A 25,571-nucleotide genomic window follows, 5' to 3' on the forward strand; every position below is an offset into this window, starting at 1 on the left:
TTTGTTTGTTGATGACGAATATTTAATGAGCATTTTTAAATTAAAAATAGACCCATGGGTCGTGGAGTTAATCGTTTTTGTTGATTTTGGGTCGCAGCTATGTAAGGTTGAGAGCCCCTGGCTTAGAGGAACTGATATTCGTCTCACAAAAGGAGATCCCCAATACTACTCTCTTTCGCACCAGTCCCCGAATCTGAAGAAGGGCGTCCTGGTTTTTTTTTTTTTCAATTGAAAAATGCACGCAAACACAATTCCATACAATACAAAACAAAATGCAAAAGAAAGACAATGCAACGAAAATAACACATGCTCTCTCTCTGTATCATGACTCCTATAACTCTAGCCATATATGACATTGACTGCGCTGCCAGTGCCTTCTTAACACTTCCTATTTTTGGGACCCGATTTTTGGTAAAAAGGGTGGGGGTTCCTTATATGGGTTAAAATACGGTAATTATGGCTAAAATTATGAATATTCACCTCACATATATGTCAGGTTTAACCTTCGTACTCAATTTTTTTTTTGGAATGTTAATTACGATTGGTGATTGTGTGCCTGCTTTTGAAAATGTTTATGATGACAATTGGCAAGGTCCTGTATATTTTACGAATTATCAAAGATCCCAGTTAATCGAATTTTATTTTTCTCAATGAAATATGGTTATCAGATCATATTTGAATATGACATGGATGTCGCTCTCCACTTGTTAATACAAGATATACGGAAGACTGGATGTTGTGAAGATATTGGGCTAGCTCGTCGTCCATGAGCTATTAGCTGATCGGTTCACCGTCCATTGCACGGTTCCGTTCGGCACATATACGCTCTAGCGAAGGAAAATCTCTATCTCCTCTGTAGCTTAGTGGTCAGAGCACTCGTCCGGCAATCGAGGGACCCGGGTTCGACTCCCGGCAGAGGTGAGTTTTTTCCTTCCTTAAAAAATTAACATCTCAAATAATAAAAATCTTCACAACATCCAGTCTTCCGTATAATCTTGCATATTTGAATTTTTTTTTTCGTGAAATACATTTTTGTTTACAGTGATTTGCAGCAGCCATTCATTTCCACACCCCCACCAGCAATTTTAGAAGTAATTAGCAAATTACATTCAAAACAATAAATTGCAATTTTTAGTAAAATTTAGTGATATCTTGTATTTAGGATTGCATTCTCCTCGATGATGCATGTTGAACCTAAGTAAGTACGAAGGTATAATTTTATTTGAACTCAAAATGGACATCACTAATATCAATTAGAACGGATGAATAATTTTATCAAGTCTGCCTGCGGGCCATAGTAGAGAAACACTGTAATAGGATTTTTTTTTTGTTAACGATATCATTATTATTATTTTTTTTTTTTTGGAGACTTTTTATCATGTTTGAGTTCGAAAATGGGCCAATGAAGGTCGCCAACCCGTTACGGCCCCACTCTTTTCTTCTTCAAGTCTCTGACTAACGTCTCGAGATTCCGTTACATAGCGCGTATTAAGTGTCTATAGCGCGTATATACGTATGCGTACTCTTCTCAATCTCGCGACAGATGTATTTCTCTCCTCCCAGTTTTGTGTTATGTCATAGTCAGCTGATTATGTTTATCGACTTTTTGTTGAAATCTATTTTTTCCTATGTCATTAGTGCTTAGTGCTGAGAGTGCTTCCCGTTTTTCCTTCTCGCAGCCGGCCTTCGCTTATCATATAGTGCGAAGGTTACTCTCTCAAACAACAGCAAAAAAACTCACCGCACAACTCAGGTGGTTGGAGTCGCGACAACAAAAAGTGAGGCGGAATCAGTTATCTTTCGTCTATATTAGTGCTGTTTCAGAAATCCTGCTGTATACCATGGCACGAGTTTATAAGACTGGACGTCTGTTGTTCTTGCATACCAGGTATACTCATAACTCGAAACCGTTATCTTCTTTGAAAAAAAAATATTTTGATTGTAAAATTGATGTGTACATGTATAGAAAACCTCTGTGTCAATACAGAGAGGGCTCAAATACATAATCTTTTAGCAACATCTTTGGAATCTAATTTCTAGTTTTGTGCCATAGTCTAGAGCAGTGGTTCTCAACCATTCAAAGCCCGTGGCCCGGCCGATTTCTTTTTTTATGAACGGAAGAATTAAAACTTTAGACCATTAAAACTTTCAAAAATTTCCAATAGTCAAATTCACATGGCACCACGTTTTTGAGCCATACCTTGATGGCAAAAATGTTGAGGAAACTGGAAGGAGTAGACGGAGCCTCTGGGGCCGTAACACCAGAAGCAAGAATATACTCTTCATCACAAGGGGCAAATGTGCATTTCGGTGGCCCCCCCACACAGTAATTTTTCAGGAGGGGGGTCAAATGAAGGCAGAAAAAAAATTCGAGTTCTCACTTATCCACAGCCTGGACAGCCTAGATACAGTATATAGGAAGGATTGACCTGGAGCACCAGGGCGATTTCCCTAAATCTCCCTTTAGTTTCTACTCTGGGAACGACCCTTATATGATCTGGGAACGACGAAAATATGATGGCCTATCAATGGTTTATGCAATGTGGAAAAAATTATCTGATATGCAGTTAAAAATACTGAAACCTCTGAAACTTAAAAACGGGACAGTTGTCATTGGTTTGAAAACGTGTCGCTGGCCACTTAAGTGATCTGTAAATGTGCCGAGAGTCACTTGAGTGATTTGGGAATGTTCCACGGGTAACTCAAGTAATCTGAGAATGTGCCGAGGGTCACTTAATTGATCTGGGAATGTGTTGCGGGCCCACGTAAATCATTCACCGTAGAAAGAACGAAATGTGAAAGAATTAAGAAATGTGCAGTGTAGGTCGCTTGAGTGAACCGGAACTGTGCCGCGAGTAACTTGGGTGATGTGGAACTACACCGCGAGCAGCTTAAGTACTCTGGAACTAGACCACACCAGTTACGTCATGCGGAAATGTGGCGTGGGCCAATTAATTGATCTGGAACTGTGCCACACAGCACTTAAGTGATCTATAAGTTGCGAATCACTTGAGTGACCCGTAAATTTACCGCGGATCACTCAAGTGGAAATATGCCAAAGGTGAGTTATACTTGAGTGGTCTGGGAATGTGCCACGGGTCAATTAGTGCATGTGTAAATAGACCGTGGGCAGTTTCTGTGATCTGGAACTGTGTCGCGGGTCACTTGAAATGATCTGCAAAGGTGTCATTTGGTTCACTTTTAAAAAATTAGGTTTGAGGCACATAAGATGACTTTGAGGGCCACATTTGGCCCTCATGACTTGAAGTGTTTATCCTAAACATTTTCTCGTGAGCCCTTGTGTCTTTATCAATTTTTAAATCTACAGTCGAATCCCGTTATAACGAACTCCAAGAGACCATAGAAATCCCTTCGTTACAACGAAATTTCGTTATAAAGGAATTCCAGGTTATTTAAAAATGTCCCTACGTAAACTTCTCTAGGGGATTAGAAAAGTGTTCGTTAAAACGAGATTTTCGCTGTAACGGTATTCGTTAAAACGGGATTCGACTGTATATAGTTTTATCGATGAGCATTTCAAATGAGTGTTTTGATATGTGAGCGTCATGCATTATACATCGCAGGCAATTCAGCAGCAGTAGCAGCAAGCTCTCAAAGACGAAATACAGTTATTCTTTTATGCCAGGAGAAAACAACTTCATCCTTTCACACGCGACCCTCGGCCAAATAGTCGATAAATCGGCCGATGAAAGCGGTGACACGACAGCTTTCGTATCTCACCACCAGGGCATCGAGAAAACGTATTCGCAGTTCAAAGATGACGTAAGCGATCTCTCGTATCATTGTTCCATGTTTACCGATAAAACAAAAACGATTTTTTTATTTGAGAAAATCGATAGACTTATTTTTTCTATTCCTTTTTCTTTTATCACCAGGTCGACAACCTGGCATCTGGATTATTAGCTTTAGGTCTCGAGAAAGGTGATCGGATCGGCCTGTGTGCTCCAAATACCTACGAATGGCCAGTGGTGCAGTTTGCTGCACCGAAAGCTGGGCTTCTTCTGGTCAGTGATTCAAGTAATTATACGTTATAAGTAGTGATTATATTATTGATACACCATATATAGTGTTCATTTTTATGCGGCAAACCGGTTGAAAACCAACACTTTTTACTTCAAGAGTTGTAACAAATAGTTTTGGTTCTATCTGATAGGTGGCAGCAGGGGTCTCAGTTCAGCGCTGTTTTCCGCATGTATAATAGCACTGAGCTGACCGTACATACATCCCTCATTTATATCCCAAAAATGACTTCTAATCACATGTATGACAGTAGGGTCACCAAGTTCCCAATGTTGGAAATGGGAACGTATGCACGCGTAACGTTCGCAACGTCACCTATAGATTGTAGTTCTAAACAGGTGGTGTCACACACAAGCACTGGCGTGGGAAGGCGGGTGCGGCCAACATCTTCTAGAGCAAGATATCTGCTTTAGAAGGTATTGGTGCGGCCCGCACCGGGTACCAGCTCTGAGAGGGTGGCAAAAAAAGAATTCCCCCCCACCTGTTTTGTATTAATGTGCCTTTTTGTTACATAAAATAACATGTCAAATAATTTACATGGACCTTTAAAATCACTAATTGCAGCAAATTGCAGGTGAACGATGTGATGCTGTAATGATTTAGTATTATTGTGTGGTGCGTGGGTTGGAGGGGGGAGGGGGGTGTTCAGTCGCATTTCTTTTGAACTGTGCTGATGGTCAAGTAAACAAACAACCGGTCCTGGTGATTCATCGTCTCATCCCTGCCACAAATATCATTTCCCCCCCAAGTCGTTCTGTGCAAGAAGATGATATTTTTAACCCGAACATCATACTACTGTAATATAGTCGGTGCGGAAACGTTTTAGACAGTGGGATGGGTTGGTATTGTTCGGTCTACAACCGACAATAAAGTAAACAAGTATGTCTATTTCAAAATAGCACGTTGGTGGTCATTCAAGAATTATGTCAGTATCGATGGGGGGAAAGGGGGGTTTCCGATTTGCTGACGGGTGAGGGGGGGATGGATTATGATTACGTCATCAACCATCCTTCATGAAAATATTAAATAGGCTTAATGGCATCTTACTCGGTGTGGCAAAAAACGAGGAAAACCCTTTTGCTAGTTTGTGGGCACCTGAACTAATATTTTCTCCCTATTGAGAAATCCCTACAGAGCCGCTTTAGCGATCTCTAAATGCTTCGCGAATCCAAGTGATCTGGAAATGAATCCAGGCCGCTCAAGTGCTCTGGAACTGTGTCGCTCATCACTCAAGTGATCCGTAACTATGCCGCGCATCACTCAAGTGTTCCGTAACTATGCCACGGATCACTTAAGTTATCTGGGAATAGGCTGCGTGTAACTTGAGTGATGTATAACAGCACTGGGTGCCGCTAAATCGGCAATGAATTGTAGGTCCCAGTCTAATTGTCCCAGCCCTCGTGTGCAGAAAATGACCGTGGTGCGACAAAAATGATCAAAGAATTACTTCGAAAAACCTTTGTTAGGGTCGCCGCTCCGCGGCGCAGTTTTAGTACCCCTGGTTTAGAGGGTGGGTCGTAATTAATTTCTTAAAAAGAAATTTTGAGTTCTTCAAATAGCATTGAAATAAATATAAATTGACTATAATAACATATGACCCGCCCCCCCAGCTTACGTCTCTGATTCCACCAATATGCGTTAGGAGGCGGAGGCCAGAGCTGATGACGAAATTTTGCTGACAGTGGGGGGGGGGGGGGGGGTCCAAAATGGCTACAAATTTGCTGACGTAATACTCGGACGGCCCCTTACTCATGTTTTTCATTCATAACTTAATTTCATCATTACTTAACCGATTGAATAACAAAAATTGCTTCCTCAGTAAATTTCATTTTATATTTTGGTGGACATGTGGGGGGGGGGGGGTGGTGACAAGTTGAAACTCCGCACCGGATGCCACCAGATCTTGCTACGCCACTGGTCACAAGATATGAAAATAACAGCAATGATTTTTTTCAACCACAGCAGAACTGCTTTTAACCCATTTATCTGTAGCATTATTTCAGGAAAACGTACCGAAAATTTGATTTTTTTTTTTCCTTCGTTGATTTTATTCATTACATCCATTGAAAACACCGGAGAATGGTTACATGAAAGTAATTAAAAAATTTAAATTGAACGGATATAGTTTATTTCATTACTATAACTACCGTTCATGAAATCAAATAACCACTGCATAATTGCATTTTTAAATAATTAGAAAAATTTATGGATCTTTAATTTTTGATTGAGCGAATCGACTATTAAAAAGAAAAACAACAATTTTTTTTTTAAAAATCAGTTAAACACCTAAACAATGATTGCATTGCTTGTAATAATGGTTATGATACTCATTTTCAAGATAATAATCGTTACGTTTCACCTCGTTATGCTTTTAGGTGAATATCAATCCGGCTTATCAGAAAGATGAACTCGAGTATTGTCTTAATAAGGTATGAGTATATATATATATATATATTATAATCCTTTGAAATACAAATATTTCACAAACAATACGTGCAAGCAATGATGGTGATTATTAATCTTTTTCAAGGTGGGATGCAAAGCTTTGATTTCATCAGAGAAATTCAAGACGCAGAATTTCTACGGCATGTTGAGCTCGATTATTCCAGAACTTTCCAAGAGCAAGCCTGGTGATATCCAAAGCTCTAAGTAAATGGAGTAACTATTTATTTTCTTTTTCAACACACAATAATTTCCATTAAAAAAAATTCTTCAAGTAATACGCAATACTATATGGCAAGGTTTTGTTCTTTTTTAAATTTGAGGCATGCCTTCTTGAGTAGCCACTGTATTATAAGTTTTCTAGGGATGGCCCGAGAACTTTTCCAAATTTGTGCCGTTACTAACTGGCCCGAAGCATCGAGCATTGAACTCTCGTCTTCCAAATTTTGACTGACTGACTGAGGTAGATGCATTTTCTCAGAGCGTACCGAGTCTATAGACTCCAATAAACTTCCCTGTTCAATGCCTTTTGCTTCGCACTATCTGGATGAAGAAGATAAGAAATTGTTTGTATGTAATTGTTGGGTGTCTTAGTGTACGTGTATAAGAGGTGTGTCGATAAAAGATGATGAAATTTACAGCCTAAGCTGTACTCAGAGAGTCGGTATACAGGGTGTCATGTAAGTGATAACACGGCCTTTATTTCATCAACCGTCCTTCGTAAAGATATAGTTTCAATTTAAAAAAATGCTGAACAGGCATTCAAAAATTACCCTGTACTGTACCAGTTTTTAGAGTGAAAATACAGTGTGTGTCACAAAATAAAAAATCTAAATTTTCATACGTTTTCCCGTGATCTGACTTCCTAGTTAGAATACTACATTAGAAAGTTGTTGCTCTGTCTCTCCTGATACCAACAAAAAAATTTTTTATAAAAACGGAGGATATTTGGGTAAGAACATCAGCGTTAAATGTGGGTATAACGGATTTTCCACATTCAACGCTGTTCTTTTAGTAGACAAAAGCTGGTGTTGGTTGTGCGTGTGCGTACATAGTGTGAAATAAAAAGATCTCATCTTCCTTTAGATTCCCATTTATCCAATTTTGACACTATTCATTTCACCTTCAGTCAGTTGTTGTGTTTTTTAAATCGTTCTTCGGTGTTTTAAAAAATTTATCTTAAAATTTTGGGGCAGACAGAAGAACGAATTAAACAGTTTTCCATAGAAACCTGTGGGTGGAATCAATTTTCGGGTTACTAAGATTTCGGCTAACGAACGTGATTCCGGAACGAACCATCTTCGTTAGCCGATGTGCTAAAATGAGGGAAAATGGAAAATAAATGCAAAAAACCACAAAACTGTTTGAGTTTCATTCATAGCTCTCATAATATGGAGATAATGAGGTATGACTATGAATCAACTGGTTCGACTAAAGGTTTTTCACCCTGTAGTATTTTTTTTTTTTATCAATGTGCAGGAAAAGCAACACTTCCTCTGGAAGGAAAGAATGAACACTGAAGATAAGAAACTAACCAATTAGAATTTAAAAAAATGACTACTTCAGCTGTTGCTCAACTTCCAATACAGACTCTATGTATTTGAGCATCACGAGCAGAATTTTTCTTTTTCCGCGTGTTGTATTCCTTATTTTTTGGGAAAAAATGCCAAAAGAAAAATTTTTACTTTAAAAGTTAAATAGTTGTTGAAAAGTTAGAAAGCATCAAGTCAATTCGTCAAATATCGATAAAATACAGTACGATATATACAGGGTGCATAGGTAACAGGGCGTATGATATTTTACTGGCGAACCGTTGATCCTAGAGAGTTGTAATTTCAGTTAGAAAAAGTATCCAAATAAGCTGTAGCACTCAGATGTCATTCATGTGGCAAGGGGTTGTATAGTTACTAAAATTAAAAAAAAATTAACTTTTTATACGGACACCCGGTGCTCAAGAACCCAATCACAAAATTATTGCCCTGTATCTTCTGATTCTAAGAAAAAAAATCCCACGCGCGCGTTTCTAAGTGCAATATTCACTGAGGTATTTGAATTCGAAAAATGGAGAGAAGTTGCGGGAAAAACCGTTTTTTCTTCGCATTCAACGCTGTTTTTTCAAAACTTTCCTTCATTTTTCTAATTCGAATATCTCAGTGAATGTTGCACTAAGAAACATAGAATTTTTTTTTTTTTTTTTTGGAATCAGAAGAGACAGGGCAACTTCGTAATTGCGTTCTTGAGCACAGAAAATTTCCGTATAAAAAGATAATTTTTTTTAATCTTAATAACTATACAACATGAATTGCCTATCTGAGTGCTACACGTTATTTGGATACGTTTTCTAACTGAAAGTACGCCTCTAGGATCAACGGTTCGCTAGTGAAATACCATACGCCTTTTACCTTGCATATATTATTCGCTATAAGCATTCAACTTCCCAAATTTTATTATTTTTTTTTGGCTTGAAAATCGATTTAGCTTGTATTTGCATTGAAAACGAGATTCTCATTATAGGCGGGTCAGACTATATACCCAAAAGTTGGTCATTTATCGTGAGAGCTGGAATCTTTTGATCTGTTTTACCCATTCCTTCATTAAAATGGTTCCCAAAGATTCATAGATTCCTGATGATTGGTAAGAGCTGCAGACAGCTCCGAACACGCAAACGTTAGGCCGGAATTACACTATGAAAGTATGATAAAAGGTCTTGAGAAAGGATAAAATTTGAAAAAGAAAAACTAACCAACAAGCCTAATGGTTACATTCGCCTGAATGTAAACGATGCGCTTATTGGTTGCATTTTTCAAGCCTTATAAAAGAACCTTTATGAAACTTTTATAGCGTAAACCCGACCTTAGTAATCATTACAGACCATCCACTATAACAAACATTCCTCAGTGAATATTCAAAATATAAGTATAGATAGTATTTTTATCTGCATATACCTAATTAATATAAGTTTCAACCTCAAATACGATTGTGAAAATTTTGCCAATTTAATTTTTCAGATTAAAGACATTGAAGACGATTATATTAATTGGTGAAAGTTCCCATAGGTAACATTATAATTTTTTTTTTTTTGAGTTTCTTACAGAAAACAACTTGCAGTATTATAATTCGGAATTCATTACATAAAAGAAAATTAATTAATATTAATTAGAACAAGTAATATATTCATATATGTCGTGTAATTAATTTCCAGCGGAACCTTCACTTTCAACGAAGTTCTGAAGGCGGGAGGAAGTGACAGCAAAAAGCTCCTCAGAGACATCGAGAAGACGGTTCAGTTTGATGATCCTGTAAACATCCAGTTCACGTCTGTAAGTAGGTACATTTAATGGTACATAATGTATAAAGATGCGACATTTTAAATCCAGAATGAACAAGAAATTATAAAAAAAATTGCTTCCGTTGCAGTACAGTAGAAGCAGCTGCTGTCACTTTTAAGTAACGCGACACACTTTCCAATATGATTCTGTCACTACAAGTGTTACCAGATTCCGGAAATTGGAAATGATGATGCATGCGCGCACACCTTGAAACGTCACTTGTATATGTTTATAACAAATGGCGCCACTATCTTGATAAAATCAACAATAAGCACGCAGTTTTTTTATTTTTTTTAAACAAAACCATGGATCTGGCACAAGTCTTATCGGAAAATACTCCGAGTACATTTTGCCATCCTATACATAGAATTTAAACATGGGGTTACCTGATTGGCTAAGATCAAAATTACAAAATTACGTTATGAGAAGGCGGAGCAAAAGACAGCTTTCCAGAGCCAACACCATCCATAGCAGAATGTCTCCGCGCAAAGTTCGTCACTGAAGACTGAAGAAGGTCATCTTACCTGTAGCCATTGGATATACTACAAAAAAGGGTAAAGGTGATGCATGCGTCAGCCTGCTATATCCAATAACTATGAGGCTTTTTGGATTACGTGATATTTACCTCTTTCTTTGAGGGACATAGGGGAGATCGGAGTAATGCCGAACACTTAAGGGAAATCTCTAATTACTCAGTTATTTGTAATAGTTCATGAAAAACATTTGCTGTAGGTAGATACCCTGTTTCATTACCTACTAAAAACCACAAAACATTTTACTTTATAGTCAAAGTTTTTATAGGAAATTTTTTTTAAGAGCTTACACTGTCCGGATACCGAACAAGGTCAGCTAAGTAAGGAATTTAGCTTCCGTTACGTATTTTTTATGAAATTAATTAATTTAATTACTCAAATTACATAAATGACTCTAGAATCAATTGTTCCTGAGAAAATATACAACTAAAGTAAACATAAAGTTAGTAATTATTTTTGATCAATACGATTACTTTTCATGTTCTGAAAATTTAAGTAACATTTGCATCTATGTTTTTAAAAAATAGAGCAAAAATAACATCAACAGCAGAATTGAAACTGGCTTAGAACCTAACGCTGCCTACAAGAATCACAAATAAAATTTTCTGCTGTCTCCGCAATCTGAGTGCATCCACCCAGAACCCAAACGACACCTGAACCAGAGTTCTTTGATTTTACCGAATTCACCGCACATAAGACAATTATCGTTTTAGTTGGACCCCTGTCTTGAAGTGCCAGGGGATTCCAGAGTGGGAGAAATTTCTTTAAATGCATTCCAGAAGCAGATGTTGTAGAAATTTTCGCATTCAATGGAATTGGCTCACCAACTTCAGGTGCATCAAGTGCATCTACACTTGAGCTTGGGTTTTCCTCTTAATCGAAATATCATCATACATTGAAGTCACGTCCCGTCTTCTCCTTCTTGGATACCATCATCTATGATTAGTAACAGGGGATTCATAAAGTAGTATTAACCCCTTGAACTGGATGACGAGTTCAGCTCGCCATGAAATTGTATGTCTGAGCAGTGCTGCTTGGAATAAATTGCGTTTCAAGGGGTTATCTTTTTTGTCCGAAAAATCGATTTCATAATAATTTATATATAGCTTTTTTCCGCCCCCATGATCTTGAACCATTGATAAAATGTCCTGGACCAGGGGGGTCTGAAGGCAATGTCAGCCCCCCACTTCTCTTTGTGAGGGTCATTAGTAAATTCCTTGGTGACTATAATCATTTTTGGTCCTACAATTTTCATGGTTGCTAAAACGTTTCGAAACCCTGCCTGAAGAAATGCTCTCGGAAATATGAAAGACAAAAAATTTTTATTACCACACTTTGAGTTACAATCGATCCCGGTTATAACGTTCCCACTTCTAACGTGTTCCCGCTTAGAACGACTCACTTTCGTGGTCTCAACTCCAAGATTTTCTGTTTAAAGCGTTTTCCCGCTTACAACGTTTTTCAACGGTAGTTTTTTGAACAACATTATAAGTGGGATCCACTGTATATGATCTTCAGAAAAATGTACGTAATTTTGGCATAGTCTGTTTTTGTTTTTTCCTTCTAGGGTACGACAGGCAGACCAAAAGGAGCAGTATTGTCCCACCACAACATATTAAACAATGCGATAGTTTCGTCTCGGCGATTAGGTTATCACCACACGGTATGTTGACTGACCTCCATTACTCCTCATTATAACATTAACGGAGCTCATCATTGAAATAACCTTGGATTCTCTTTTATATCGGTTTCAGAAACCCGTGGTTTGTTGCCAGGTGCCACTCTATCATTGCTTCGGATGTGTTCTGGGATCGTTGGGATCTGTGGTGTTTCAACATACCTGCGTATTCCCATCTGCCGGTTTTGATGCTGTATCTACCATGAAGGCCATAGAAACCAGAAAGTAAGTTTGACATCGAGTGAGATGCTTGTGCTATAAATAGGCTGAAGAAAAATGAGGGAAATGAAATCTCTAAATATTACAGAATAAGGATGTTCAACCTTTTGGAGAATACGGGCCACTTCCTTGATTTGAAAACTTATCACGGGCCATTTACTTAAGTGGTCTAGAACAGGGCCAAGTGATCTGTAAATGTGCTTCGGGTGGCTTAACTGCTCTGGTACTGTGCCGCAGTGATAAGACACGGGTCACCTAAGTGATCTGCAAATAAGACACGGGTCACCTAAGTGAGCTGTCAATAAGACACAGGTCACCTAAGTAGTGAGCTGTCAATAAGACACAGGTCACCTAAGTGATCTCTAAATAGGTCGCTTAAGTGATTTTTGCCGTTGTTTGCTTAATTGTTCTGGAACTGTGCCACGGTGATCTGTAAATACGCCCCACGAGTCACTCTTGTGATCTGAGGTGCCGCGGTTCACTTAAGTGATCTATGAATGGGCTCTGGGCTCTTAAATTATGGTACCACGGCTCACTTGAGTGCTCTGGAACTGAACCACAGGTCACTTGAGTAGTCTGGCACTGCGCCACTGGTCACTCAAGTGATTTGTAAATAAACCTCGGTTAATCGCCACTCAAGTGATCTGGGAATGTGCCGCGAGCCACTCAAGTGATCTGGGAATATGCCGCGAGCCACTCAAGTGCCCTAGAACGGTGGCACGGTGATCTGTGAATGTGTCGTAGTTCAATTAAGTGATCTGGGAAAGTGTCATGGGCCACGCAAGTGCCCTAGAACGGTGACACGGTGATCTGGGAAAGTGCCATGGGCCACTCAAGGGTCTGTAAGTGATCTGCGAACGTGCTAATTTTGGTTCATTTTTTACGTAATTATACTCTATATATATATTTAAGGTCACAGGCCACATTAGTTGACTTCTAAGGCCACATTTGGCTCGCAGACCACGGGTTTAGCATGTATGCCCTAAACTCAAGAAAATATAGCAATTCGCCAGTTGTCACCAAAAATGTTGTTAACCGTCAATGCAATTGCCGATTGTTGCCAACGGCGTGAAAGAAAGGGCTGTTGCAAAGCGCAGTGAGTTAAAATGCATTCTACGAAAATGCATTCTGAACGTGAAAGAAGAGAATAAGTGTGACAATATGACCCATATTTCCCGATATATTCCCGTATTTTGGTGGGCGTCCCGACTTTTTTTGATAAAAATGTCCCGTTTCCCCCCCCCCCCCATATTTACAACGAAGGCTACTTGAATGTTTATCCCTTTACTGAAATCGGGGATTAGAATAATTCTATATTAATTATTAACAGTGGGTAATAATGATAATAAATTAATAATGATAACGTTTCAGTTATATTATGATAACCGTGTGACTATAAGCATGAATACCCATTTTATATGTTTGTCAAGTTGAACTTTTTTTTTTGTATTGTTTCGTAGAATTAATGTTAATTCTCCATCTACTGCGACTGGTCGTAGTCCTTTATCCCCCCCCCCCTCCAGTAATTTCCTTAGAATTTAGCATTAATTGGCGACTTTGCGAACTTTTAGCATCATTTTGTAGTGACAACTGGTGATTTCTCGTATTTGGAATCCCAATTTCCCGCATTTTTCCCCCTGTGAAATATGGTCAGCCCGTTAGATTAAACTTTCACAATGCCAATTTACCAATTTAACTGTAGGTTATGAAAATTACCTTAATCCAGGGGTCTTCAACGTATGACCCGCGGGACAAATGATGCCCTCGGAGCTCTTCGCCGTGGCCCGCTAAATATTTTTAAGCAAGTATCTGAAAATATACATTGAAAAGCGATTAAATTTAAAAAAAAGCCGAATCGATGAATTCTGCTTCCTTAATTTTAGAATCAGCGACAGAAAGAAATAATTTCGAAATCAGTGAAAGAAATGATTTCAGAATCAGTGAAAGTAATCATTTCAGAATCAGTGAAAGAAATGATTTCAGAATCAGTGAAAGAAATGATTTCAGAATCAGAGAAAAAAATCATTTCAGAGAAATGATGATTTCAGAATCAGTGAATGTAATCATTTCAGAATCAGTGAAAGAAATCATTTCAGAATCAGTGAAAGAAATCATTTCAGAATCAGTGAAAGAAATCATTTCAGAATCAGTGAAAGTAATCATTTCAGAATCAGTGAAAGTAATCATTTCAGAATCAGTGAAAGAAATGATTTCAGAATCAGTGAATGTAATCATTTCAGAATCAGTGAAAGAAATCATTTCAGAATCAGTGAAAGAAATCATTTCAGAATCAGTGAAAGAAATCATTTCAGAATCAGTGAAAGAAATCATTTCAGAATCAGTGAAAGTAATCATTTCAGAATCAGTGAAAGTAATCATTTCAGAATCAGTGAAAGAAATGATTTCAGAATCAGTGAATGTAATCTTTTCAGAATCAGTGAAAGAAATCATTTCAGAATCAGTGAAAGAAATCATTTCAGAATCAGTGAAAGTAATCATTTCAGAATCAGTGAAAGAAATGATTTCAGAATCAGTGAAAGAAATGATTTCAGAATCAGAGAAAAAAATCATTTCAGAGAAATGATGATTTCAGAATCAGTAAAAGAAATGATTTCAGAATCAGTGAAAGAAATGATTTCAGAATCAGTGAAAGAAATGATTTCAGAATCAGTGAATGTAATCATTTCAGAATCAGTGAAAGAAATCATTTCAGAATCAGTGAAAGAAATCATTTCAGAATCAGTGAAAGAAATCATTTCAGAATCAGTGAAAGTAATCATTTCAGAATCAGTGAAAGTAATCATTTCAGAATCAGTGAAAGAAATGATTTCAGAATCAGTGAATGTAATCATTTCAGAATCAGTGAAAGAAATCATTTCAGAATCAGTGAAAGAAATGATTTCAGAATCAGTGAAAGAAATCATTTCAGAATCAGTGAAAGTAATCATTTCAGAATCAGTGAAAGAAATGATTTCAGAATCAGTGAAAGAAATGATTTCAGAATCAGAGAAAAAAATCATTTCAGAGAAATGATGATTTCAGAATCAGTAAAAGAAATGATTTCAGAATCAGTAAAAGAAATGATTTCAGAATCAGTGAAAGAAATGATTTCAGAATCAGTGAAAGAAATGATTTCAGAATCAGTGAATGTAATCATTTCAGAATCAGTGAAAGAAATCATTTCAGAATCAGTGAAAGAAATCATTTCAGAATCAGTGAAAGAAATCATTTCAGAATCAGTGAAAGTAATCATTTCAGAATCAGTGAAAGTAATCATTTCAGAATCAGTGAAAGAAATGATTTCAGAATCAGTGAATGTAATCATTTCAGAATCAGTGAAAGAAATCATTTCAGAATCAGTGAAAGAAATCATTTCAGAATCAGTGAAAGAAATCATTTCAGAATCAGTGAAAGAAATCATTTCAGAATCAGTGAAAGAAATCATTTCAGAATCAGTGAAAGTAATCATTTCAGAATCAGTGAAAGTAATCATTTCAGAATCAGTGAAAGTAATCATTTCAGAATCAGTGAAAGTAATCATTTCAGAATCAGTGAAAGAAATCATTTCATTCCGGAATCAGTGGCAGAAATAATTCTGGAATTAAATAAAAAAAATAACAAAGTTTTCCGAATTACTGAAAGAAATGATTTCAGAAGAAATAAACATTTTCAGTTCTGGGGAAAGGGGCATGATTCTTCTAAGAATTATAAATATCGCAGCATGGCTTAGTGTGATGGCCCGTGGGCTCCACGGGTAGTCCTAATTTGGCCCGCAATATCTGAAAGGTTTAAAATCCTTCCTTAATCCATGATAAGAGTAAAACTTACTAACTCGAGTGAGCTTTGTTAATTGGACGGTAAATAACGGGAAATTTTTATAAAGTCTTGACGGCTAAAAAACAAGAGAAAATAAATTTTCTCATAGAATACTTGTCATATAAGGTCAATATTTTTCACCACGTTACAATCCTTTTGTTTGGTCTCTATTAGGTGTACAACCGTATACGGTACACCGACCATGTTCGTGGATATTCTTGGGAATTACAAGGACAGTTCCTACGATCTATCCTCGTGGCATCAAGGTGAGTTTTGGAACATACTGAATGCAATGTCCCAGGACATAAGCAAGGATTTTCTTCTCGTTTGCGTTGGATAGCTTCATAGAGACATCGCATAAGACTAACAACCACCAATTAATTTTCAATTTTCAGCCGTTATAGGTGGTGCGCCCTGTCCTGTCGAAGTACTAAAACAACTCGATGAGCGACTCAAAGTCCGGAATCTTCATGTATGTATACATTAAGGCCAATATCCGAAGTCTAGACTCTTCATGATGCATATTTTGTGTTCAAACGAGTGCATAATTATTTTATCAAGGATATACAGTGGGATCAAAAAAGTAAAGTTCAATAATTGATTAAAGCAGCGTATCTCGACGTATGAGCGTACCTTTTTTTTTCGCCCATGGCCCATTTTGTACCGTATTTTTTTTTTCCTGCGGGATTTTCCCCTTTACTGAAGCCCCTTCTCCCCCCCCCCCCCCCCGATATGGTTACCAGACGTCACACTCTTTGAGAAAACCCAGGACTGTGCTTATTTCTCATTAAAAAATACCTCCTCCAAAAAAAAAAAAATAAATAAATACGCCTCTTTTTTTAGTTGGAAAACAATTTTTGTCCTTTGTTGGTACAGAAGCGCCATCTCGTGAAAATAACTAAGTGACGTTGCAAATGTGCGCTCATGAGCCCTCATTTCCAAGTTTCGGAATCCAGCAACCTTAGGACATTTTTACCGTTGTGGTGGTCGAATGGTCACGGTGACGGACTCGCATCGCGAGGACCCCACCGTCTCCACAGCGGTGGTCGGCTGAAGTTGGCTTCCTGTGGTTCCGAACTTCGAGGCGCAACTGCGAGCCAATCTCCCCGTTAAAAAGACTCACCCACAGAGAACAACAGGCCTACAAACAGCACAAATATTCAATCATTAAACTTCACTTCTGAAATATAGCACTGAAAAATCAGACGCAACACTAGATACGCACTCAGACAGTTAGGCACTTCCGGCACAACTCACTAGGTAGTAAATTGCCCATGGCGATAGACCTGAGTTGTGCGCTCGGTTTGAAAGAAAGAAAGTAACCTTAGGTCACGTAATCAGAATTCAGTATGGCAGTGGATAGAGTTGAATGATACCAAGGCAACACAATCATGCGTCCTCATTCTGGAATTTTCAAACCTGCTAACCCTAGCCCCCCATCCAGACCCTTTCTGTTTAATAAATTATTATATGAGTAAATTTATAACGAAAAAAAATTAAATAAAGTTGATGCCTGGAGCTCTGGGCACGCACTGTTACTCTTGAATGCATGTTTTAGAGGTTTCTTTGGCTCTTTTAATAACCTGCCATGGCTCCTCTTTCGGAGGATTTCGTCCATGGCTCCTCTTTCGGAGGATTTCGTCCATGGCCCCACTTACAATATCCCAGCAAGAGGGCCATTCGAGGACCCGGGGTAGATATATAAATACTCCATTAAATAACGAATAAAATTTCATTTCCATGCACAAAAACCCACTGCATTCCTATAAATTCGGTAAAAAAAACAGTTTTTACATTTTTCTACCATTATTATTCAGTAAATAATTGTCTTCTTTAATTTTCGATCATCCTGTACAACAAATTGTGTATAAATATAATAATGATTATTTCAACTTACAGTTGGCGTATGGCTCGACGGAAAACAGTCCAGCCGTTGCACTTTCACCTTTAGAAGATGGCATATCAGGCCCCTGCAGAGGATTCATTCCTCCACTCGAGTACATTGAAGTAAGTTGAGAATTATCTCCTGAAATCATTGAATTGTCAAATCCAATATGACAGTTAATAAGTAAGGTGATCAAATGGAAAGGTGACTAGGGCTGTAGAAAAAAATATGAAGTTTCACATTTTTCAACCGAGCTGCTGAAGTCGGCCACGCACGTACAGCAACCGCAAGCTTGACAAGGTTGCATCCATGCATTCAATCTTTTTGTACAAGCATGCTTGAGTGTTTGTGGGGAATTGTATAAATAAAGCAATGGCTACGCAGGCCCAGCACGTCCTACAGGTTAGTAGTGTGCCCGCTCCACTATTGGCAATGATTGTCAAATGAATTAGAGGCTTGAAGGTATTAGAAGACTGGTTGGGTACCTTCCAGCAAAATACTAACCAACTACTGAGGAATTTTCGTAGTTTCTACGGATTTTTCTACCATAAAATATGGAACTACGGCGAATCGTGGAAAAACTACGGAAGTCTCTGATGTTTTTTTAGAAACTTCTTTTGTTCAAGGATTTCTTTGAATTCCATTATCCAATCGAGTACAAAATGACGCCACGCAAAGACCGTATTTCCAAAGAATAAATATCAAGCCAATAATAAATATCAAATGAATAACAAATCAACCAGTTTGATATGAAAAGATTCAGTTTACTCCAAGATAACTTATCGTGGCCTAGAGTTCTTTTTGACAAATGAAAGAAAATTCAAATTTCGCTTACAGATGGTGCTGTAAAGCTAAGAAACTCGACATCTATGTATATAAAGTCGGTTTCCTGTCTTTTTGTTTGTGTGTTTATGTTCTCTATACAGGTACGAATCTATAATTTCATGCCAATTTATGGCAAATTTTGTATGTGTACCAAAGAGGCCTCAACCTAAACGTTAAATGTTCGTCAGAGTTGGGCAAATGCCCTATAAGGTAAAAAATCCGTCCAGAAACAATGACTTTTGAGATGTCTACTTTGATTACCTTGGTTCCCAAACACTGGTTTGTCATTTTTTTTAATGTTCCCAAGTATACGAAGAAAATCCAGGCAGTGCCAGGTATTACCGCTAGTTTTATACATAGAATGTTAGATTTTTTTGTGAAGAAAACTGATTTATTGAATTGCAAGTGAAACTGAAGGTGTGTGTGTATCATACCATGAAGGTAACTTGTGCATGCCTGAACTAGTCTTCACTCTTCAGGGAGCTCTGCCCACATCAGCTTTAATAAAGTTTCTACTGAAGCTGGTGAAGCTATTTTTGTGGGTTCGACTTTTCCCGTTTTTTTCCAACGAATCTCATTTGAACTTGTAATCTCTACTTAGAATGGTGGAGGAAGATTACTTTTCCACAACTTATAAATTATGACTATTTATATAATTATGACTATTTATATAAATACTTCTCTCACATATTCGTCATGATCAATGTTTTTTCCGTAACCAACTATATTTCAATTCACTACTACTAAACCAGACATGCACCTCGTCCATATTCCTCTGCTGAACCTCTAACGAATTGGTAGATGTAGGAATGTGTGTGTATGTGTAGTGGACCTTCCGTGAAGTTTGTTTCTGTGTAATTCATGTTATGTGTAGGTCTGCCATCTGCAATCAATTTCTTTAAACTATGGGTTTTTCTGAACTCGTAGCGAGTGAAGTGTAATGAATGAATAATTTTACCGTTGTGTAGGCCTGTTGCTCTCTTCGGCGAGACTTTTTAACGGGGAGATCGGCTCGCATTCGCGCCTCGAAGTTGCCATTTCAATTCACTGCGAGTTCCAGTAGTCCTTCATTTTCTATTTATTCTAACAATTGGTGATTTTTCGTACTTATGGCAATGTTTAAGGAAATAGTTGGCGATATACCGTATCTTATCGCATTTTATATCAGTTTCCCGTATTTTTCTCAATGAAAATGGTCCCCAGTGAATGGTGAATGCTTTTTCATGAAATACACTTTAGTTTACTGTGATTTTCTGCAGTCCTTCATTTTCCCACTCTTCAGCAATCTTAGCGATAAAAGTTCTCGAAAATTGCATTTTTTGGCTACAAATTACTTCATATTTAGTAATGCGATATATGGTATTCCCCCTCTTACTATCGCGCCGTACAATATTTATTTGCATGGCATCCTTTCATTACATTTCACAACAATTTCTCCTATATCATACGGCGCTTGAAAGGGGAGATCTTCATGTTCATATAATTTTTTTTTTATATCCAATGCTATACAGAATTGAATATTGATGATGACTAAAACGTCATAATTCGGAACATTGACATTGGCGAAACGCCATGTTTTCCGTTCCTTCGTCGACCTGCGTCATTCAAAGATGTCTTACCTAGTGATGAGACCAGTTCGACCATGGGATTACTACCTGTGGCTCACGGTCGAGGAATTACTACCTAGGAACCAAGGGGACCCACCATAGTAAATAAGGGAACCGCACATTACTACCTTAGGAATTACGACGTAGGGATTACCTAAAAAAATAGGAATACTACTTACACCCTGGGTATGGGATTTATAGCCTACGTATTACTACCCCGGAATTATTACCTTGGATCTTTTGCCCTGGGATTTATGACCTCGCTCTTTCTAGCCTGGAATTACCATCTCGGGTTAATTACCCGGGAATCGACTCCTTGAATTTACCACCCGGATCCACAACCTAGGATTTACTACAAGGAATTACCACCTGGACATGGCTCAGGAACCACTCGAATGTCACAAACGAATCGCTGTCCAACAGAATCGTCAAGATCCTGCTCTAACGAGTCGCTAGAGAACAGAGGCAGCCAAGAACTGCGAGACTTCAGATTCATTCTTCCAGGCCCATTTTGTGGACCTGAATCGACGTGGGCTACTGGGAAGGGGGGCCCTCTTTTATAGTCATCTCAAACAATGGGGAGTTCGTTCTAGAGCCACAACAATGCGTTCTTATTGTTTGGTTGTCTCACTGCTTTTTTCCCCCCCGCAACAATCGCACTAATTTCTTGTCGCGAATGGAGGTGATTGATTGTTAACAAAATAGCTAAAGTGTAAGGAAGGAAGTTTTCCGCCTCGCAAGTCTAGTGGTGAGGGATCTAGCTTCTGACTGTGCTGGTCTGGGTTTGAATCCCGGGTCGGGCATGGATAACGCTAAAAAATTCCCTAGACCAGTGTTTCTCAACCGCCAGGCCGCGGCCCGGTCCTGGGATGCGGCATCATTCATACCGGGCCGCTACTGATCTGCCGTTTCCTTCCCCCCCCCCCCCCATTCATATTCCGTCAATCATGTGTGTGACCGGGCCTTCCACTTACAAAAATAAATGAAACCGGGTCACGGACTTCCAAAGGTTGAGAACCACTGCCCTAGACAGATCTCTTGGGAATACGTGCTGATCACGTTATTAGAAAGGTTTTTTGAGGACTGAAATTTGGACAGCTATGCCCTTATGCCCTTAGCTATGCCCTTATACCCCGTCAAATGTAATAAGTTTACATTTTGACAAAAAATTAACTTACTTTTTTGTTTTCACTTGACGTGCGATTTTGACTACTCAAAGTTTCAAGAGGTTTCACAAAAACGTTATGATAATAAACTACATGGAAGAAAAAAAACAAGACGCCAAGTTTTTAGGCGTCAAAAAAATTTTTTCACCCTTAGAAAAAGATCCAAAATAATGTTCTTTTTTACTTTTTCGGGGCGTAATGACCCCCCCCCCCCTGTTTCATATGTTCGCAGATATATGCTGCTATAAATTCCAAACATTTTGTGCTTCTCTCAGCCTGCACTTTAGTAAACACCCAAAGAAAATTTCAGGCGCCAGTACCAATTTTTTAGTCACCATGGCGACTTTGCGCCTGGGATTTGTCCAGCCCTTGTTTACGGTCTCTCTTTAAAAAATTAATCTTTTTATTTTTTTACTCACACGTCTGCTTGGGAAATTAATTAATTGTTTTGAGTGTAACTTTTCACGTCATGCTTTAACTTTTTTGCAATTAAAAGTATGTTTCTAAAGTCAATGGTTGCAGATACATCTGCTGCGCAAACAATTTAGGGGACAGCCTATATACTAATGGTGTAATGATGCATACGCAGATGAAAGTCGTGGACAAGAAAGGGCACCTGGTGCCGATCGGTGACCAAGGGGAACTTTGCGTCAGAGGTCACGTCATGTTCCTCGGCTATTGGGAACAGAAGGACAAGACGGAAGAAGTCGTCGACCGAACCAACTGGTACCACACGGGGTAAGTGGAATCACCATTCGCAATCCTTATCATTGATTGGATGGATTGGATAAAAAAAAAAAAAACATGCACCTCGTAAACATTTCTCTACAGATCGCTTGTGTGCATTGTGCGTGACTCCCTCACGTATTTATGACATCATAATTATGCATTGTTTCATCGTTCAAGAAGTACTGCCATTTGTCTCTCATATTGGAAGTTAAAGTGGAAGATACTTAAATTTCCGTCTTTTGTAACTACTATTGTATTTGAGTTACGCATTGCATCCAAGGCACTTAGATCAAGGTTACTCAAACTTTAGGAAAATCACGGGGCGCTTCATTGGTTTGAAAACGTGCCCTGGACACTCAAGTGATCTGGAACTATACGACGGGTCACTTGAGTGGTCTGGGACCGTATTGCGGGTAACTTGAGTGGTGTGGAACTGCACCGCGGATAGCTTAAGTGCTCTTGAGCTGTGCTACATGTCTCTTAAGTAATCTGTAAATGTGCCTAGGGTCGCTTGAGTAAACTGTAAATGTGCCGCGAGTTGCTTAAGTGCTCTATAACTGTGCCTTACGGCACTCAAGCGACCTGTAAATGTGCCGCGGGTCACGTAAGTGATTTGGGAATGCGTTGTTGGCCACTTAAGTCATGCACCGTAGAATGAAAGAAATATGAAAGAATTAAGAAATGTGCCATGTAGGTCGCTTCAGTGAACCGGAACTGTGCCGCGAGTAACTTGGGTGATGTAGAACTACACCGCGTGCCACTTATGTACTTTGGAACTGGGCCATACGTCACTCAAGTGATCAGTAAATGTGTCGCAGGTCACTTGAGCGATGTGGAACTGTGCCACGGGCAGATTATGTGCCCTGGAGCTGTGTCCCAGGTCACTCAATATATCGCGGATCATTGAGTGATCTGTGAATGTGACACTTAGTTCATTTGAATGAACGCCAGAACTTTGGCACTGGACTTATCCCGTTGCCGAGATCTCTTTCAGCACAGCTTCGTGGCTGAGTTTGGAGCACTTTATTTTGTGGCAAAAAAATCATACATAATGTGAGGTAGCGGGCTACATCAGATGACTCCAAGGGCTGCGTGTGGCACGCGGGTCTGGGTTGCTGTAGAGGAGGGGTTTTTAACTGGGGATGCGAGATGGAAAAATAATTACGACATGTGAACATGTTCGTTCAGGAAAATGGAAATGATGATAACAGCTGAATTCTTCGATTCTCAAAAAAATATCAATTCCGCCGATAATTTGCCACCTCATCTTTCAACTTTACTTGTGGAAATTTGTCATGTCAAATTTTGTTCTAGCAAAAGTTTTTTTTTCGATTAGTTCAGGGGTTGGCCAACCCGTGGCACGTCTGCAACAAGTGGCACGCGAATGCTTTTCAAAAGTTAAAGAAATATTTTGTTTCATTTTTTTTTTCAAAGAAATTCTCTCCAACTTTCAAACAATCCTTTTCTTATGAATGATGGCTGCCAAACCAATATTTAGTATGATAGGCACTCTTAAAATAATAATTATGTGATAACTCTGTCCATTCAACGCGTTTCTGTTGGGTATTTCATCTTGGGAGAAACAAGACGCGCCAACAATCAGAAGCACCACTCAGAATTTATTTAGGCACCTCAGCGCATTCTGCTAACTGCTATAAACAATTCTAGATCAAGAACGTGATGATAGCACGAAAACTCAGCCCACCACCTAATTTCAAATATGAAAATAATGCTTGCCCTAAAGTTACCTCAGTTTAATGCAGGACTGGACAAATCGCAAAATAATCTAGGTGAAAGAGCAATTTTTTAGTCGCCAAAAATGTTTGCACCCAAAGGAAAAGGTCCAAAATAATGCTTCTTTTGACTTTTTCAGCGCATAATGACCCTCTTTCATATGTTGGAAGATATGCTGCTGTAAATTCCAAACATTTTGCGCTTCTCTCAGCCTGCAATTCAGTAACTACACGAAGAAAATTTTAGGCGCCAATAGTTTTTAATTTTTTAGTTTTTCTTAGTTTCGTTTTTGAATTAGTTGAAAAAAAGAAGCCAAAATTAATAATTAGCCTTGGATGGCCGAAAACGGAATTAAATACAAAAAGAATTTATAAAAATTAATTAATCTTAATTACAAAAATCTAAATTGTGTATTACCGAAGTGGGTGCTGGAAGATAAGTAGCATTTTGCACTGGGGGGGGGGGGGCGGGATGGAAAAAAGTTTAAGAACCACTGCTGCGCGAGGGACTTTCGCGACTGAAGAGGGAAAAGGAAAATACAACGCCACAACAGGCAAAATGCCCAACGAGGTGGCTGAGGGCAAATCTGGAGGGACTTTCGGAATGAAGAGGGAAAAGGAAAATCTAGAGACTTTCGGAATGAAGAGGGAAACGGAAAATCTAGAGGGACTTTCGGAATGAAGAGGGTAAAGGAAAATCTAGAGGGACTTTTTTTTGAAATGAAGGGTCAGCTCACATTCACGCCTCGAAACCTATCCTTATTATTGAAAATACTATTCATTGATGATAATTTTATTTCCTTGTTATTATTTAGAGACTTGTCAGAAATGAATGACGAGGGGTGCATCAAAATCACCGGTCGAATCAAGGACATGGTGATTCGAGGAGGAGAGAATTTGTACCCAACGGAAATCGAAAACTTCCTGCACACGAATCCCGCAATACTCGAAGCTCATGTAAGTGACTTGCCACAATCTATTCATTTTAATTGTATTCATTTGATAGGATATTTTATAACAAGTTTGTGTTCGTGTTTGAATGATTTTTAATGATTTTAATGAGTTTTTAATGATTTTAATGAGTTTTTAATGATTTTACATTCCAATGTTCAAACAGGTGTGTGGCGTCCCAGATGAGAGGCTTGGAGAAGAGCTTTGCGCATGGATCAAGCTCCGAAATGGAATGAAGCTTACCGAAGAGGATCTCAGGGCCTTTTGCAAGGGCAAGGTAACAATTGCCTTTTATTAGAGAAATTATTTTATAAGAAAATTTCCCATGAGTGCAGATGAAGTAAAATTTTGCTTCTTTCCTTTTAAATCCGATTTATCCGTTAGATAAGCCATTTCAAGGTGCCACGTTACATAATGTTCGTCGACGATTTCCCGACGACGATATCCGGCAAGATCCAGAAGTTCATGATGAGGCAGGAATCGATCGTAAAACTTGGATTGAAATCTTAATCGTGAATCCCGTGAACCATGTTTTCATTGTTTCGCAAAAAAACAAATGCAATGTATGTGCTATAAAAATAATTATGAACATTAATAAATGTTTTATGTGTTTTTCA

The 25,571-nt window shown here is 38.5% G+C and overlaps 1 protein-coding gene across 1 annotated transcript; it reads left to right on the plus strand.

Moving 5' to 3' along the window:
- Positions 1-1,454: 1,454 nt before the first annotated feature.
- Positions 1,455-25,571, plus strand: Acsf2 (Acyl-CoA synthetase family member 2). The gene is made up of 16 exons (XM_089254852.1): positions 1,455-1,888; positions 3,585-3,783; positions 3,897-4,025; positions 6,417-6,470; positions 6,572-6,690; positions 9,492-9,539; positions 9,686-9,803; positions 11,913-12,008; positions 12,100-12,248; positions 16,233-16,324; positions 16,454-16,530; positions 17,958-18,065; positions 22,131-22,279; positions 24,819-24,960; positions 25,121-25,231; positions 25,339-25,571. Exons 1-16 carry the CDS (start codon positions 1,629-1,631, stop codon positions 25,462-25,464), a joined length of 1,977 nt encoding a protein of 658 aa, XP_089110978.1. The 5' UTR covers positions 1,455-1,628; the 3' UTR covers positions 25,465-25,571.

This window comes from Pholcus phalangioides, unplaced genomic scaffold, assembly GCF_987345545.1.
Source record: "Pholcus phalangioides strain wild (caught in Gottingen) unplaced genomic scaffold, Ppha-v1.0 ptg000042l_1, whole genome shotgun sequence".
Classification (NCBI taxonomy): Eukaryota; Metazoa; Arthropoda; class Arachnida; order Araneae; family Pholcidae; genus Pholcus; species Pholcus phalangioides.

Bases quoted from the DNA above. Each gene is read 5' to 3' on its own strand.
- Acsf2 (XM_089254852.1), top strand. From the start codon at position 1,629: ATGTCATTAGTGCTTAGTGCTGAGAGTGCTTCCCGTTTTTCCTTCTCG. The intron at 16,325-16,453 runs GTGAGTTTTGGA...TTCAATTTTCAG, and splicing joins TCTATCCTCGTGGCATCAAG to CCGTTATAGGTGGTGCGCCC. The intron at 24,961-25,120 runs GTAAGTGACTTG...ATGTTCAAACAG, and splicing joins CCGCAATACTCGAAGCTCAT to GTGTGTGGCGTCCCAGATGA.